This window comes from Crinia signifera, chromosome 5 (assembly GCF_055691185.1).
Source record: "Crinia signifera chromosome 5, ASM5569118v1, whole genome shotgun sequence".
NCBI classification, from domain to species: Eukaryota; Metazoa; Chordata; class Amphibia; order Anura; family Myobatrachidae; genus Crinia; species Crinia signifera.
Genome location: NC_139221.1, coordinates 1,801,633 through 1,818,708, shown reverse-complemented (window position 1 = coordinate 1,818,708; position 17,076 = coordinate 1,801,633). Strand labels below are relative to the sequence as shown.

The window sequence follows — 17,076 nt, the reverse complement described above, 5'->3', positions numbered from 1 at the left end:
CTAGGGTTAGGCTGCAGGAGGGAGGGGTTAGGTTTAGGCTGTGGAGGTTAGGGTTAGGCTGCAGGGGAGTTAGGGTTAGGCTGTGGGAGGGGAGGTTAGTGTTAGGCTGCAGGAGGGGAGGTTAGGGTTAGGCTGCAGGGGAGTTAGGGTTAGGCTGTGGGAGGGGAGGTTAGTGTGAGTTTGCAGGGGAGTTAGGGTTAGGCTGCAGGGGAGTTAGGGTTAGGCTGTGGGAGGGGAGGTTAGTGTTAGGCTGCAGGAGGGGAGGTTGGGGTTAGGCTGCAGGGGAGTTAGGGTTAGGCTGTGGGAGGGGAGGTTAGTGTTAGGCTGCAGGAGGGGAGGTTAGGGTTAGGCTGCAGGGGAGTTAGGGTTAGGCTGTGGTAGGGGAGGTTAGTGTTAGGCTGCAGGAGGGGAGGTTAGGGTTAGGCTGCAGGGGAGTTAGGGTTAGGCTGTGGGAGGGGAGGTTAGTGTTAGGCTGCAGGAGGGGAGGTTAGGGTTAGGCTGCAGGGGAGTTAGGGTTAGGCTGTGGGAGGGGAGGTTAGGGTTAGGCTGCGGGAGGGTAGGTTATGGTTAGTCTGCAGGAGGGGAGGTTAGGGTTAGGCTGCGGGAGGGGAGGTTAGTGTAAGTTTGCAGGGGAGTTAGGGTTAGGCTGCAGGGGAGTTAGGGTTAGGCTGTGGGAGGGGAGGTTAGTGTTAGGCTGCAGGAGGGGAGGTTGGGGTTAGGCTGCAGGGGAGTTAGGGTTAGGCTGTGGGAGGGGAGGTTAGTGTTAGGCTGCAGGAGGGGAGGTTAGGGTTAGGCTGCAGGGGAGTTAGGGTTAGGCTGTGGTAGGGGAGGTTAGTGTTAGGCTGCAGGAGGGGAGGTTAGGGTTAGGCTGCAGGGGAGTTAGGGTTAGGCTGTGGGAGGGGAGGTTAGTGTTAGGCTGCAGGAGGGGAGGTTAGTGTGAGTCTGAAGGCAGGGGAGGGTTAGATTGCAGGTATGGCGGGTTAGGCTGCATGGGGGAAGGTTTATGTACAGTGAGAGGTACAGTTAGACATTGTATTAAAGGAATTGTTGGTTTTACTCCCAAATCATTAACGAACATATTTGAATTTCATGACTTTTCTCCTTTATCAGATAAACCTGTGCTGAATATTGTTATAAAAGAAGAAGAAGGCAATATAACCCCTTCCCCGCCATCTGTCCTGCAGGAGTACAGCTACATTGGTAAGAAATGGCAGGTATGCCCTATGTTTAGGGTGGCCCAGCTGGTGCTCTAGATCTACCAACCGTTCATGTTTTTCAGACCACCTGTGGATCTGTAGAATGTGTCAGTTAGGAATGAATGCACCCCATACCTGAAAATGTGACAGTAATGACTGCACCTGTGCACCAGCTAGGCGTTCTGGGAAATGTGACAGTAATGACTGCACCTGTACACCAGCTAGGTGGTCTGGGAAATGTGACAGTAATGACTGCACCAGTGCACCAGCTAGGCGTTCTGGGAAATGTGACAGTAATGACTGCACCAGTGCACCAGCTAGGCGTTCTGGGAAATGTGACAGTAATGACTGCACCTGTGAACCAGCTAGGCGGTCTGGGAAATGTGACTAATGACTGCACCAGTGCACCAGCTAGGCGTTCTGGGAAATGTGACAGTAATGACTGCACCTGTGAACCAGCTAGGCGTTCTGGGAAATGTGACAGTAATGACTGCACCAGTGCACCAGCTAGGCGTTCTGGGAAATGTGACAGTAATGACTGCACCAGTGCACCAGCTAGGTGGTCTGGGAAATGTGACAGTAATGACTGCACCTGTACACCAGCTAGGTGGTCTGGGAAATGTGACAGTAATGACTGCACCAGTGCACCAGCTAGGCGTTCTGGGAAATGTGACAGTAATGACTGCACCTGTGCACCAGCTAGGCGTTCTGGGAAATGTGACAGTAATGACTGCACCTGTGCACCAGCTAGGCGTTTTGGGAAATGTGACAGTAATGACTGCACCTGTGCACCAGCTAGGCGTTCTGGGAAATGTGACAGTAATGACTGCACCTGTGAACCAGCTAGGCGTTCTGGTAAATGTCACAGTAATGACTGCACCAGCTAGGTGGTCTTGGACAAGTGAAGTATTAACAGCATCTGTGCACCAGCTAGGTGGTCTGGTAAATGTCACAGTAATGACTGCACATGTGAAGAAAATGTCACAGTAATAGCATAAAGAGAATGCACAAGATCAGTAAAGCGCTCCCCATAAACACCAGGGGTGAAATGTAATAGGATGAGAGATTCAGAAAGTGAGAGATTTGGTAAGAAATCTCCAGTTTTTTTAAAGTGGCAATCATTTACACATCAAAACCAGTGTGATTTTGCTGTGTAAATGATTGCCACTTTAAAAAAACTGGAGATTTCTTACCAAATCTCCCACTTTCTGAATCTCTCATCCTATTACATTTCACCCCACGTGTAAATATATAAAATGAGTACTATCCCTTTAAGGCAGTAAATTCAAATCTTCAAGTCCACGTATATGTTCTGTGGAAACAACCTTGGTTTCATGCAGCCCAGTTTGCAGGCACAATTCCAAGGAGAGATATAACAAAATTTAGTGCAGATTGTTATTAGTGATGTGCACCGGACACTTTTTCGCGTTTTGGGTTTTGGGTTCTGATTACCTTCAGGTTTTGGGTTCTAATGGGTTTTGCCAAAACACCCCCTAAAGGTTTTGGGTTTTGGGTTCTGATTTTTTTGAAAAAAGCATAAAAATGGTTAAAATCGCATAATTTAGGTGTTTTTTTTGCTCCTATGCTATTATTAACCCCAATAGCTTTCTTCTCCACTCATTTACAGTCTATTCTGAACACCTCACACCTCACAATATTGTTTTTAGGCCAAAATGTTGCACCGAGGTAGCTGGATGACTATGATAAGCAAGACAAATGGGCGGCACAAACACGTGGCCCATCTAGGAGTGGCACTGCAGTGGCAGATAGAAAAACTAGGCCCCAAAGAGCACATAATTCAAAAGAAAAAAAGAGGTGCAAGATGGAATTGTCCTTGGGCCCTCCCACCCACCCTTATGTTGTGTAAACAGGACACGCACACTTTAACAAAGCAATAATTTCAGCCACAGGGTCTGCCACACGACTGTGGCTGAAATGATTGGTTCGTTTGGGCCCCCACATCACAAGCTGCCATTTAATATGTCCCTGCACAAACTGGCTCTACAGAGGCAAAAGGTCGTCCTCATCCTCATCCAGCAATTCCTCACCACCATCAGTATCTTGTTCTTCCTCACCCTCACAGAGTATTAATTCGTCCCCGCTGGAATCCACCACCACAGGTTCCTGTGTACTTTGTGGACGCTGGTCTTTCTCGTAGAATTGATAATTCATTTTTATGAACATCATCTTCTCCACATTATTTGGAAGCAACCTCCTACGCTTATTGCTGACAAGGTTCCCAGCTGCACTAAAAACTCTTTCGGAGTACACACTGGAGGAAGGGCAACTGAGGTAATATAGAGCCAGTTTGTACAGGGGCTTCCAAATTTCCTTTTTTTTCTGCCAGTACTGGTAAGGACTCTCTGACATGCCTACTTGGGTGCTGTCACCCATATAATCCTCCACCATTCTGTCAATGGTGATAGCATCATAGGCAGTGGCAGTAGACATGTCAGAAATTGTTGGAAGGTCCTTCAGCCCAGACCAAATGTCCAAACTTGGTCCTTTATCACCACCAGCGGGGGGTTTAGGAAATCGCAGTTGTTTCCTGGCAGAACCAGTTGCTGGAGAAAATGAAGGAGAAGGTGCTGCTGAGTCACTTTCCACTTCAGAAGATGACAGTTTTCTCACCAGCAGTTCTTTGCACTTCTGCAGGCTTGTGTCCGCCGGAAAGAGTGACACCACGTAGGCTTTAAACCGAGGATCGAGCACGGTGGCCAAAATGTACTCCTCTGATTTCAACATTTGTACCACCCTCGAATCCTGGCAAAGCGTATGAAGGACTTTATCCACAAGTCCCACATGCTTAGAGGACTCGCTCCGTCTCAGCTCCTCCTTCACTTTCTCCAACTGTTTCTGCAAAAGCCTGATAAGGGGAATGACCTGACTCAAGCTGGCAGTGTCTGAACTGACTTCACGTGTGGCAAGTTCGAAGGGTTGGAGAATCTTGCACAACACTGAAATCATTCTCCACTGTGCTTGAGTCAGGTGCATACCCCCTCCTTTGCCTATGTCATAGGTGGATGTATAGGCTTGAATGGCCCTTTGCTGCTCCTCCATCCTCTGAAGCATATAGAGGGTTGAGTTCCACCGCGTTACGACCTCTTGCTTCAGCTGATGGAGGGGCAGGTTCAACAGTGTTTGCTGCCGCTCCAGTCTTTGGCATGCAGCCGCCGAATGCCGAAAGTGGCCAGAAATTTTTCGGGCCACCGAAAGAGTCTCCTGCACAGCTCTGTTGTCTCTTAGAAAACTCTGGACCACCAAATTTATCGTGTGAGCAAAACAGGGCACATGCTGGAATTTGCCCTGCTTTAATGCCCGCACGATATTGCTGGCATTGTCTGACACCACAAATCCCCAGGAGAGTCTAAGAGGGGTAAGCCATTGCCCAATGATTACCCTCAGTTTCTGTAAGAGGTTATCGGCGGTGTGCCTCTTACGGAAAGCGGTTACACACAACGTAGCCTGCCTAGGAAGGAGCTGGCATTTCCTAGGTCCTACTACTGGTGCTGCTGCTGTTGTTGCTGCTGGACAAGGCGATTCATCTACCCAGTGGGCTGTCACGGTCATGTAATCCCTAGTCTGCCCTTTTCCACTTGTCCACATGTCCGTTGTTAAGTGGACAGTGGGTATGACCGCATTTTTCAGGGCACTGAGAACACTTTTATGCACTTCACTGTACAGCTTCGGTATCGCCTGTCTAGCGAAGTGGAATCTTGACGGTATTTTGTAACGGGGACACACTAAGTCCATCAATCGTCTAAATCCTATTCCAGCAGTTATGGACACCGGAAGCACATCTAATACAATCAGATCTGCTAAGGCCTCAGTTACCCGCTTTGCCATTGGATGACTGCTGTCATACTTCATCTTCATGGCAAAGGACTGTTGGACAGTCAATTGCTTAGTGAAATAAGTGTTCCGACTTCCCCTCCGGGATGATGAATGACTCCCAGCAGCAACAGCAGCAGCGGCAGCAGTAGGAGGCGTAGCAATGCAGGATCCTCCAGAAGAATCCCGGATAGGAGAGGAGTCAGTCAGGCAAGTAACATGGCCTATAGGACTACTCCCAATCCTCATTGAGGATGAAATTGACGAGGAGGGACTTTGCGGTGTGGTTGGGCACGTGGACACAACAGGACAAAGGGATTTAGTTGTCCCTGGACTGTGTACATTCTTAGCCACAGTTTCTGAACTAAACAGCAACTTATGAACGCTCTTCAAGTGACGTAGAAGGGAGGATGTCCCTAGGTGGGAAACGTCCTTACCCCTGCTTATTTGAGCTTTGCATAAGCTACATATGGCAAAACAATTGTTGGACGGTTTGGGATAAAAATAATTCCAGACCGAAGAGGTGGATTTATTGGTCTTCTGTCCAGGCATGGTGATGCCCTTTGGAATCTCACGGACAACAACTGTCTTGCCCGGTGCCTCATTTAAGCAAACCGCATCAGCATCGTCCTCCTCGTCAATTTCTCCCTCAGCACCAGCTTCATCAATATCCTCCTCCTGGTGTACAACACTGACACCTTCATTATCGACATCTGCAACTGCACTGTCTGTGATCCTTTCAGCACATGCAGAGGGTGTGCTGCGAATGCTGAAAGGAGCCTCCTCTTCCCGTACAGTGATGGGAAGGTCAGGCATCGCAACCACCAACACCCTTGGACTCTCCGCTGGGATTTGTGATACCATGTCTTCTTTGGAAGGCAGAGTTGTTTGCTGGATTCTTGTTGGTGACAGCTTAACTCTCTTAAATTTTAAAGTGGGAGAAGGAGGAGGAGGAGGAGGACTTTGATCATCTTCTGAAGCTGAGCCACTAGTCATGAACATAGGCCATGGCCGTAGCCGTTCCTTGCCACTCCGTGTTGTAAATGGCACACTGGCAACTTTACGTTTCTCCTCCAATGATTTGCTTTTTCTTTTTAAGGGCCTTTTACTCAACTTTGGCTTTTTGGATTTTACATGCCCTCTACTTTGACACTGGGCATCGGCCTTGGCAGACGACGTTGATGGCATTTCATCGTCTATGTCATGATGACTAGTGGCATCAGCTTCAGAAGCACGACGAAGCGGCTCCTCATCTTTTCCTATTTTTTTATCCTCCATATTTTGGATATCTAACGGTAGGCAGCGGTGTCAGCAAACTGGATACCGAGATATCAGCTGGTTGTCACTAGCCAGTGACAACAGCAGCAAGATACAATATTTATTTTGTGTATATACTGCGATATACTGGTAGGTAACACAACAAGTGGCGTCAGCAAACTGGAGTTATTTACTGCGATATCTAACGGTAGGCAGCGGTGTCAGCAAACTGGATACCGAGATATCAGCTGGTTGTCACTAGCCAGTGACAACAGCAGCAAGATACAATATTTATTTTGTGTATATACTGCGATATACTGGTAGGTAACACAACAAGTGGCGTCAGCAAACCGGAGTTATTTACTGCGATATCTAACGGTAGGCAGCGGTGTCAGCAAACTGGATACCGAGATATCAGCTGGTTGTCACTAGCCAGTGACAACAGCAGCAAGATACAATATTTATTTTGTGTATATACTGCGATATACTGGTAGGTAACACAACAAGTGGCGTCAGCAAACCGGAGTTATTTACTGCGATATCTAACGGTAGGCAGCGGTGTCAGAAAACTGGATACCGAGATATCAGCTGGTTGTCACTAGCCAGTGACAACAGCAGCAAGATACAATATTTATTTTGTGTATATACTGCGATATACTGGTAGGTAACACAACAAGTGGCGTCAGCAAACCGGAGTTATTTACTGCGATATCTACCGGTAGGCAGCGGTGTCAGCAAACTGGATACCGAGATATCAGCTGGTTGTCACTAGCCAGTGACAACAGCAGCAAGATACAATATTTATTTTGTGTATATACTGCGATATACTGGTAGGTAACACAACAAGTGGCGTCAGCAAACCGGAGTTATTTACTGCGATATCTAACGGTAGGCAGCGGTGTCAGAAAACTGGATACCGAGATATCAGCTGGTTGTCACTAGCCAGTGACAACAGCAGCAAGATACAATATTTATTTTGTGTATATACTGCGATATACTGGTAGGTAACACAACAAGTGGCGTCAGCAAACCGGAGTTATTTACTGCGATATCTAACGGTAGGCAGCGGTGTCAGAAAACTGGATACCGAGATATCAGCTGGTTGTCACTAGCCAGTGACAACAGCAGCAAGATACAATATTTATTTTGTGTATATACTGCGATATACTGGTAGGTAACACAACAAGTGGCGTCAGCAAACCGGAGTTATTTACTGCGATATCTAACGGTAGGCAGCGGTGTCAGAAAACTGGATACCGAGATATCAGCTGGTTGTCACTAGCCAGTGACAACAGCAGCAAGATACAATATTTATTTTGTGTATATACTGCGATATACTGGTAGGTAACACAACAAGTGGCGTCAGCCAACCGGAGTTATTTACTGCGATATCTAACGGTAGGCAGCGGTGTCAGAAAACTGGATACCGAGATATCAGCTGGTTGTCACTAGCCAGTGACAACAGCAGCAAGATACAATATTTATTTTGTGTATATACTGCGATATACTGGTAGGTAACACAACAAGTGGCGTCAGCCAACCGGAGTTATTTACTGCGATATCTAACGGTAGGCAGCGGTGTCAGAAAACTGGATACCAAGATATCAGCTGGTTGTCACTAGCCAGTGACAACAGCAGCAAGATACAATATTTATTTTGTGTATATACTGCGATATACTGGTAGGTAACACAACAAGTGGCGTCAGCAAACCGGAGTTAAAAATGTAATTACTGCGATATCTAACGGCAGCCAGTGGTGTCAGCAACAACAACAACTTATAATTATTTTTTTTATATTTTTATATATTTTTTATTTTTTTTTTTATTTTTTTTTATATACTTTGAGAGGTAGGTACTAGGTAGTGGCACTGGCAACAACAGAGGTGACTGCCTGGTAGGTGTTTACTACCGTATAACAGGTAGCCAGGCAGCACAAAAACCCCTCTCCGGCAGCACAATAAAAATTAAACCCCCTCTGTCTGTAGTACTCTGTAGCAGCAGCACAGTGACACAACACAACGCTCCAGCAATATAGGAAAAAAAACCCCTCTCCGGCAGCACAATAAAAATTATTAAACCCCCTCTGTCTGACTCTGTACTCTGTAGCAGCAGCTCTGTAGCAGCAGCACAGTGACACACACAACACAACGCTCCAGCAATAAAGGAAAAAACCCCCCTCTCTGGCAGCACTGCTCCCTGCTCTGCGTCTCCCCACAGAATGAAGATGGCGGCGGCGGGTCCCGGCTTTAAAGGGATCCGGATCTCGCGAGAATGACGTCGGGCCTCGATTTCGGATCCGGGCCTGCGCGGGAGTCCGCGGACGTCCTGGATCCGGATTCGGATTCAGGACGTCCGTGCGGGTCCGGATCTCGGAGATCTCATCCCTAATTGTTATACACTATTAAGTGAAATGTGAAATGATCATAAACTCACACTTTACTAGTTGGTATATGCGTATTCATATATATTCCACTGGCAATAAACCGCCTCCTGATTCCACAGCATTTGGACATGGAATAGATTCAGAGAAAAGCAGAGAATAGTGCAGATTGTACACAAAAAGAGGGGTTTTATTAGGGGGTTTACACTCACATATAGGAGATAAGGTAAAAGCATGTAAATAGTGTCCCACAAGGCAAACTGGATCTCGGTGCAGCTTCTGATTCCCGGGGCTTGATGTAATTCACTGACCCTCCGGAAAGGTCAGACTCAGGAAACCAGAGAGCAGCCAGCCAGTCCACAATGAGGGTCCACAAACGTCCAGTATACGCTAAACGCGTTTCGGATTTAACCTTTTTCAATAGTGCTTGTCCTGGACTGTAGGAAGGCTGTATTTATCATCCCTGTAATTGTGATCATTGATCGCACCTGACGCCGGCTGCACATGCGCAGTCCGGCGTTTCAAGATGGCCGTGCGTTTCACAGACCCGGAAGTATCGGGTTTTCTGTGTTCCGACGGCTGCGGCTATCCAATATGGTGGTGCGTTTCACCTACCCGGAAGTACCGGGTTTTTTGCGCTCCATTCCGTCTCTACTTGCGATCTAAGTAGAAAGAGACACTGCATCATTTATATGTTCAATATACATACAAGAAAAGTGCTTTGTGCTCATTTTAGACGGAGAAAGTGCTTTGTGCAAAAAGGTGCAAGTCATCATAAAGTGCTATTTATACCTATAGATCACAAACCGATGGTTTTATGCTGTATCTGTATCTTTTGGAGTGATTTGGATGTCACTTTTTGCACTATATCTTAAGCTGCACCCTATTGACTTGTGCGCACCAATTGTTATTTCCCAAATTTGTAAATGTCACAGTAATGACTGCACCAGTGCACCAGCTAGGTGGTCTTGGACAAATTAAGTAATAACAGCATCTGTGCACCAGCTGGCTGGTCTGGGAATTGTGACAGTTAGTAATGACCACATGTGCAGCAGCTAGGTGGTCTAGGAAACGTCACAGTAATGACAGAACCTGCGTATTAGCTAGGTGGTCTGGGAAATGTGACAGTAATGACTGCACCAGTGCACCAGATAGGTGGTCTGGGAAATGTGACAGTAATGACTGCACCAGCTAGGTGGTCTTGGACAAATTAAGTAATAACAGCATCTGTGCACCAGCTGGCTGGTCTGGGAAATGTGACAGTTAGTAATGACCACATGTGCAGCAGCTAGGTGGTCTAGGAAACGTCACAGTAATGACAGAACCTGCGTATTAGCTAGGTGGTCTGGGAAATGTGACAGTAATGACTGCACCAGTGCACCAGATAGGTGGTCTGGGAAATGTGACAGTAATGACTGCACCAGTGCACCAGATAGGTGGTCTGGGAAATGTGACAGTAATGACTGCACCAGCTAGGTGGTCTTGGACAAATTAAGTAATAACAGCATCTGTGCACCAGCTGGCTGGTCTGGGAAATGTGACAGTGAGTAATGACCACATGTGCAGCAGCTAGGTGGTCTAGGAAACGTCACAGTAATGACAGAACCTGTGCACCAGCTAGGTGGTCTGGGAAATGTGACCACCTTGGTAGATCTCGAGGACCAGTTTGGTCAGCACTGCCCTATGTGGGCTCTCCAGGTGTAATTCTCAGTAGATGCAGGATAAAAATAAGTTTGCATATGAAGGGGCAAAAGAAGTGTCCATGGCATTTCCACAGGTCTGTAAATAATATTTTCCATTGTTCCAAAAATAATAATGACGTAAAATAAAATCCGTCCATAATGAAGTTTATTTGGTTATTGGACATGGATGTTTGTGAGTATTAATGACGTGTGTCTGTCTGTGTGCATACATCCTCATGTGTTATACAAGTGCATAGTGATATGTTGCTTGTGCCCAGATTAAAGTTTCCAAAATGTGTAAAATGTGGATGTCTCTGAGGTAGATTTGTTGAGAAATTACATTTGATTGAAGGAATGAGTCTAAATATTTGGAAAGATTGGATAAAATGGCTTAAATTCAATCGGATGACCGGGGAGGGGGGATTGTTTGGATCCTTATGAATGTTTGGAAGGCACTAAAAGTTTGGTATTCTTGGGTGTTATTGTTAAATAAGGTGTAGGTGAAATCCTTCTTCCACAATATTGTTCATCTTAAAATATTTTAGTGGGGTCTTGTTGTGGTGGTGTCTGATAATAATCGTAATATTTCTGTTTAGTATTTTGTTAAAATTGTCCTTTTTTAAATTCTGTAATGCAGTCTGTTCTTTTGTTAAATTGATTTTCATTTTGTTTGTTTGGGAGGTCAGATATCTTCTTCCATAAATTTTAGAAATATGACGATGTGGGATCCTTTACAAAAGGTGGGGTTAAATGTGGATGGAGGTTTGAACGTGTTAAATCGAGATATCGCTGCGGAGTCCTTTTTTCTTTTAAATAATTTTGTTTTTAGCTTCCTGATGAATCTGTTTGTGTTGATGTAGAGATCAAATTTCTTAGAAGCCGATTGAATGTGAGGAATAAAGGACAGTTCAGAGTCGAGGATGACCCCTAGGCAGCGAGCTTGTGGAGTAGGATTAATTGTTATGTTCTTGACAGTGATAGAGATATCAGTTTGGTAACTACTCTTGGCTGGTGGGAATATAATAATTCTGTTTTGGAAATGTTGAGTTTGAGGTGGCGAGATGACATCCAAGATGAAATGGCAGAAAGACATTCAGAGATACGGAGCAATTATGATGGTGACAATTCTGGGGAGGATAGATAGATTTGAGTATCATCAGTGTACAGGTGATACAGAAATCCAAAAGAGTTAATTAGTTTCCCAAGTGAGGAGGTATAGATTTAGAAAAGCAGAGGACTTAAGACTGAGCCTTGTGGTACTGCAATGGACAGAGGTAGTGAGGAGGAGGTAGAATCAGAGAAGCAAACACTGAAAGAGCGATTAGATAGGTAGGAAGAGAACCAAGAAAGGGCTGTGTTCTGAAGACCTAGGGAGTGCAGTGTTTGTATGAGAAGAGAGTGGTCAACCGTGTCAAACGCAGCAGAAAGATCTAGAAGAATAAGTAGTGAGTAATGGCCTTTAGATTTAGCAGTTGCCAGATCATTTACTACTGTAGTCAGTGCTGTCTCAGTGGAGTGTTGAGAACAAAAGCCTGACTGAAATGGGTCCAATAAGTTGTAGGAGTTAAGAAAGTGTGTGAGGCGAGTGTAGGCAAGTCTCTTGGAGAGGCATGGAAGCTGTGAGATAGGACGATAGAGAGACAGTTTGGATCAGATTTGAGGGTTTTTTTAAGGTGCCCATACATGCTGCGATGGGATGTGCGCTCCCGCAGGCATCTCATCGCACAGTATAAAAAATATGTGCTGCACATACTTTTTCTGCTGCCTTCTGATCGCATCACATTGCACGAAAATCCCATGCGTAGCGACGCGATCCAGCCCATAACGGGTGTGATTATTGCACCGTGTATGGGCACCTTAAGAATGGGAGTAATAAGTGTATGCTTGAAGGAAAAATACCAACCAGTATAGAGAGAGAGATGGGGGGGGGGGGGGTAGATTTTAGTTGAGCTTGGGAAAAGCACAGGAGACAGAGCTTTACTGACTTGTAGGGTTATAGGTCAAGAGGAGAGTTAGTGGAGTAGGAAGATGAGAAGAGTGTTGATGCTTCATACTTGTGGGGTCAAAAGAGGAGAAAATGCCAACAGGAAGCCACACATCCCATACCAGTAGCCACACACTACATAGATCTGTTCAGCCAATCCCCTGCAGCCACACACTACATAGATCTTCTCTGCCAAATGAAAAAGAGGAGGCGGCTGTGTGCTATGGATCCACTACTATGATAAATCGACACAAGGGAAAAAGTAGTTATTAGTTAGGTCTCCTATTTAGGCAGCAGTCAAATGTAGGTACTCAGACCACATGTAAAGGACAAATAAAACAAAAACTAGACGGCACTAAAATAAGAAACAATTTAATAAAAAAATACATGTAAAAAAAAATACTTTAAATATGACAAACAAAATAACACCATCTAGTATTAATTGTTATCACCACTAATAGTAAAGTTAGTTAGATGAATATGGAAAATATATGGATATTAATAGTGACGTCTCTCTAGTGATGCAGATGGTAGTTTGGTTAGTAAAGATCTATCAAGAAAGTCCCATCAGAACAAATACAGAAATGGATTTTCTTCCCATTAGTAGGTGTTAGGAATGAGCGATATCACAATGGTAAATGGATGTTAGTACCTGTGCATGCTATCATTCATTGATTGCATTATTTATAACAAGAGTGGTAATTATACTGATATTTAATGACTTTACTAACAACCATTTACCATTGTGATGTCACTCATTCCTAACACCTACTAATGGGGAAAAAATCTGTTACTGCTTTATTCTGATGGGACTTTCTTGATGTATATTTACTAACCAAACTACCATCTGCATCATTATAGAGACTTCAGTATTCATATCCATATTTCCTCAGCCAATCCCCTGCAGCTGCACACTAGATAGATATGCTCAGCCAATCCCCTGAAGCCACACACTACATAGATATGCTCAGCCAATCCTATGCAGCCACACACTACATAGATACGCTCAGCCAATCCTATGCAGCCACACACTACATAGATCTACTCAGTAACAATGCTGATTATTATTTTTCAATGAAGTACAAGCTGAGCTTCAAATAGATAGAATTCTCTAGCTTCCTACACAGGATAATATAGCGCATGAATAAAGCACCTGAATGCAATGCCACAGGTGATGGGTTTAAATCCTCGGTATGTCAGCATCTTCAAATGCAATAAAGGACAGTGTGACTGAATAACAGTAAAGTTCATGAATGTTGTATAGCTATTTGTGATGAAAGGGATGTGGGAAGGAGACCAGAGATGTTGGCTTCAAAGAAGAGGGAAGCTAGAAGTGAATGTAATTAAAACAGATAATTAAGTGTAGCCAACAGCGCCCCCTACCCCACAGCGCCCCTTACCTTGAAGCGGACACGCCACACCACCCTTGTTACGGCCCTGGTTAGATTCCCGGAGATCATCTCCGTTTGTCCTCACTCTTTTAGTGATCCTAACATTGTCTCTGGTCTTTGTTGCAGGCACAGATTTCCGGGTCACATCAGACGCCCGCCTGTCATCTCGCCACACCCTTATCACCAATCCTGTGGCAAATGATTTCCAGCAGGTGTCACCAACATCTGTGGAAAGACCGTACTCCTGTTCAGACTGTCACCGGACCTTCATCCGCAAGTCTCACCTGACCAGCCACCAGCGCACGCACCGCGGAGAGCGTCCATACCCCTGCGAGGTGTGTGGGAAGCGATTCCATTACCGCCATCACCTGGTTGGTCACAAGCGCATTCATACCGGAGAGAAACTCTTCTCCTGTGAACACTGTGGGATCAAATTTAACCATAAAGGAAACTACCAGACTCACCAGCGTCTGCACACCGGGGAGCGACCGTTCTCTTGTGACAGATGCGGTAAAAGCTTTAACCGTAAGGCTGATCTGATCACGCATTGCCGCGTCCATACTGGGGAAAGGCCTTTTACGTGTTCTGACTGCGATAAGAGCTTCAGCCGTAAGCAGCACCTGGTAACTCATCGGCGCAGGCACACTGGCGAGACCCCATTTCCCTGTGACCAATGTGAGCAAAGCTTTGCCCAGCGCAAGGCCTTGCTGCGGCACCAAGAGTTGGTTCACAGCGCAGAGCGGCCGTACAGCTGTACAGAGTGCGGCAAAGGATTTGCATGCCGCTCCCATCTCCTCACTCACCAGCGTGCTCACCAAAACAGCGGCGGTAGCTGTGGGATCGGTGGAAAACCTTTCTCCTGTGATCAGTGCCGGAAAAGCTTTGTGGCGCAGCCTCACCTGCAGGCACATCAGAGAACCCACAGCGGGGGAGAGAGACCCTATACTTGTACTGTCTGTGGGAAAGGATTTAAAAGTAGACAATTCCTGAGCCGCCACCAGAAGATACACACTGGGGAGCGACCGTTCCGATGTAACGTCTGCGGGGACAGCTTCATTCAGAAGCCCAACCTAGAGCGCCATAAAGGCATCCACAGCGGTCACCGGCCCTTCCCCTGTCTGGTGTGTGGAGGCAGCTTCTACAAAAAACACAACCTTGTGCGACACCAGCGCATACACACTGGGGAGCGGCTGCATTTCAGCTGCAAAGTGTCCCAACCGACAATGGTGTCCAAGGGGAAAGGTGCGGAGTGTCCAGCGGGTGTCCGGCCAGCAGAGAACCCGTGTAAGAATGTCTGCTGCAATCGCCCACGCATGGAGCACTGAGGGACTACCCGCATGCTAGGAAACCAGTCACAGGCTGGTAATAAGCCAAACTGACTGGCACATGATGGGATAAAAGACAGCGCTGGACCAATATATTAATTATAGTGAAATATGGGTATTGCCAAATATATGGTCATGTGAAGGATTCAGGAGAAAAAAGGTCAGAGCGACCGTGCACAGGGAGAAAGGGGCTGTGTACAGGGAGAGACGGGCTGGCACAGCGTGATGTGTACGGGGAGAGACGGGCTGGCACAGCGTGATGTGTACGGGGAGAGACGGGCTGGCACAGCGTGATGTGTACGGGGAGAGACGGGCTGGCACAGCGTGATGTGTACGGGGAGAGACGGGCTGGCACAGCGTGATGTGTACGGAAAGAAACGGGCTGGCACAGCGTGATGTGTACAGGGAGAGACGAGCTGGCACAGCGTGATGTGTACGGGGAGAGACGGGCTGGCACAGCGTGATGTGTACGGGGAGAGACGGGCTGGCACAGCGTGATGTGTACGGGGAGAGACGGGCTGGCACAGCGTGATGTGTACGGGGAGAGACGGGCTGGCACAGCGTGATGTGTACGGGGAGAGACGGGCTGGCACAGCGTGATGTGTACGGGGAGAGACGGGCTGGCACAGCGTGATGTGTACGGGGAGAGAAGGGCTGGCACAGCGTGATGTGTACGGGGAGAGACGGGCTGGCACAGCGTGATGTGTACGGGGAGAGACGGGCTGGCACAGCGTGATGTGTACGGGGAGAGACGGGCTGGCACAGCGTGATGTGTACGGGGAGAGACGGGCTGGCACAGCGTGATGTGTACGGGGAGAGACGGGCTGGCACAGCGTGATGTGTACGGAAAGAAACGGGCTGGCACAGCGTGATGTGTACAGGGAGAGACGAGCTGGCACAGCGTGATGTGTACGGGGAGAGACGGGCTGGCACAGCGTGATGTGTACGGGGAGAGACGGGCTGGCACAGCGTGATGTGTACGGGGAGAGACGGGCTGGCACAGCGTGATGTGTACGGGGAGAGACGGGCTGGCACAGCGTGATGTGTACGGGGAGAGACGGGCTGGCACAGCGTGATGTGTACGGGGAGAGACGGGCTGGCACAGCGTGATGTGTACGGGGAGAGACGGGCTGGCACAGCGTGATGTGTACGGGGAGAGACGGGCTGGCACAGCGTGATGTGTACGGGGAGAGACGGGCTGGCACAGCGTGATGTGTACGGGGAGAGACGGGCTGGCACAGCGTGGTGTGTACGGGGAGAGACGGGCTGGCACAGCGTGATGTGTACGGGGAGAGACGGGCTGGCACAGCGTGATGTGTACGGGGAGAGACGGGCTGGCACAGCGTGATGTGTACGGGGAGAGACGGGCTGGCACAGCGTGATGTGTACGGGGAGAGACGGGCTGGCACAGCGTGATGTGTACGGGGAGAGACGGGCTGGCACAGCGTGATGTGTACGGGGAGAGACGGGCTGGCACAGCGTGATGTGTACGGGGAGAGACGGGCTGGCACAGCGTGATGTGTACGGGGAGAGACGGGCTGGCACAGCGTGATGTGTACGGGGAGAGACGGGCTGGCACAGCGTGATGTGTACGGGGAGAGACGGGCTGGCACAGCGTGATGTGTACGGGGAGAGACGGGCTGGCACAGCGTGATGTGTACGGGGAGAGACGGGCTGGCACAGCGTGATGTGTACGGGGAGAGACGGGCTGGCACAGCGTGATGTGTACGGGTAGAGACGGGCTGGCACAGTGTGATGTGCACAGGAGAGACGGGTTGGCACAGTGTGATGTGTACGGGGAGAGACGGGCTGGCACAGTGTGATGTCCATAGAGAGGGACGAGCTGGCACAATGTGATGTGTATGGGGAGAGATGGGCTGGCACAGTGTGATGTACATGGAGAGGGACGAGCTGGCACAATGTGATGTGTATGGGGAGAGATGGGCTGGCACAGTGTGATGTACATGGAGAGGGACGAGCTGGCACAATGTGATATACACGGGGAGAGATGGGCTGGCACAGTGATGTGT

General features: G+C 47.8%; 1 protein-coding gene across 2 annotated transcripts in view; it reads left to right on the top strand.

Annotated features, from left to right (window-relative positions):
- The window catches only part of LOC146079850 (uncharacterized), a 68,465-nt gene extending 52,916 nt beyond the window's left edge, over positions 1–15,549 (top strand). The window contains exons 4-5 of one of the 2 annotated variants that reach the window (XM_083186503.1): positions 1,111–1,200; positions 13,848–15,549. In XM_083186503.1, coding sequence (XP_083042629.1) covers positions 1,111–1,200; positions 13,848–15,046 — 1,289 coding nt within the window. In that variant the 3' untranslated portion in view covers positions 15,047–15,549. The remainder of the gene's footprint in view (positions 1–1,110; positions 1,201–13,847) is intronic. The other variant, XM_083186504.1, reaches the window with a different exon arrangement.
- The last annotated feature ends 1,527 nt before the right edge of the window (positions 15,550–17,076 follow it).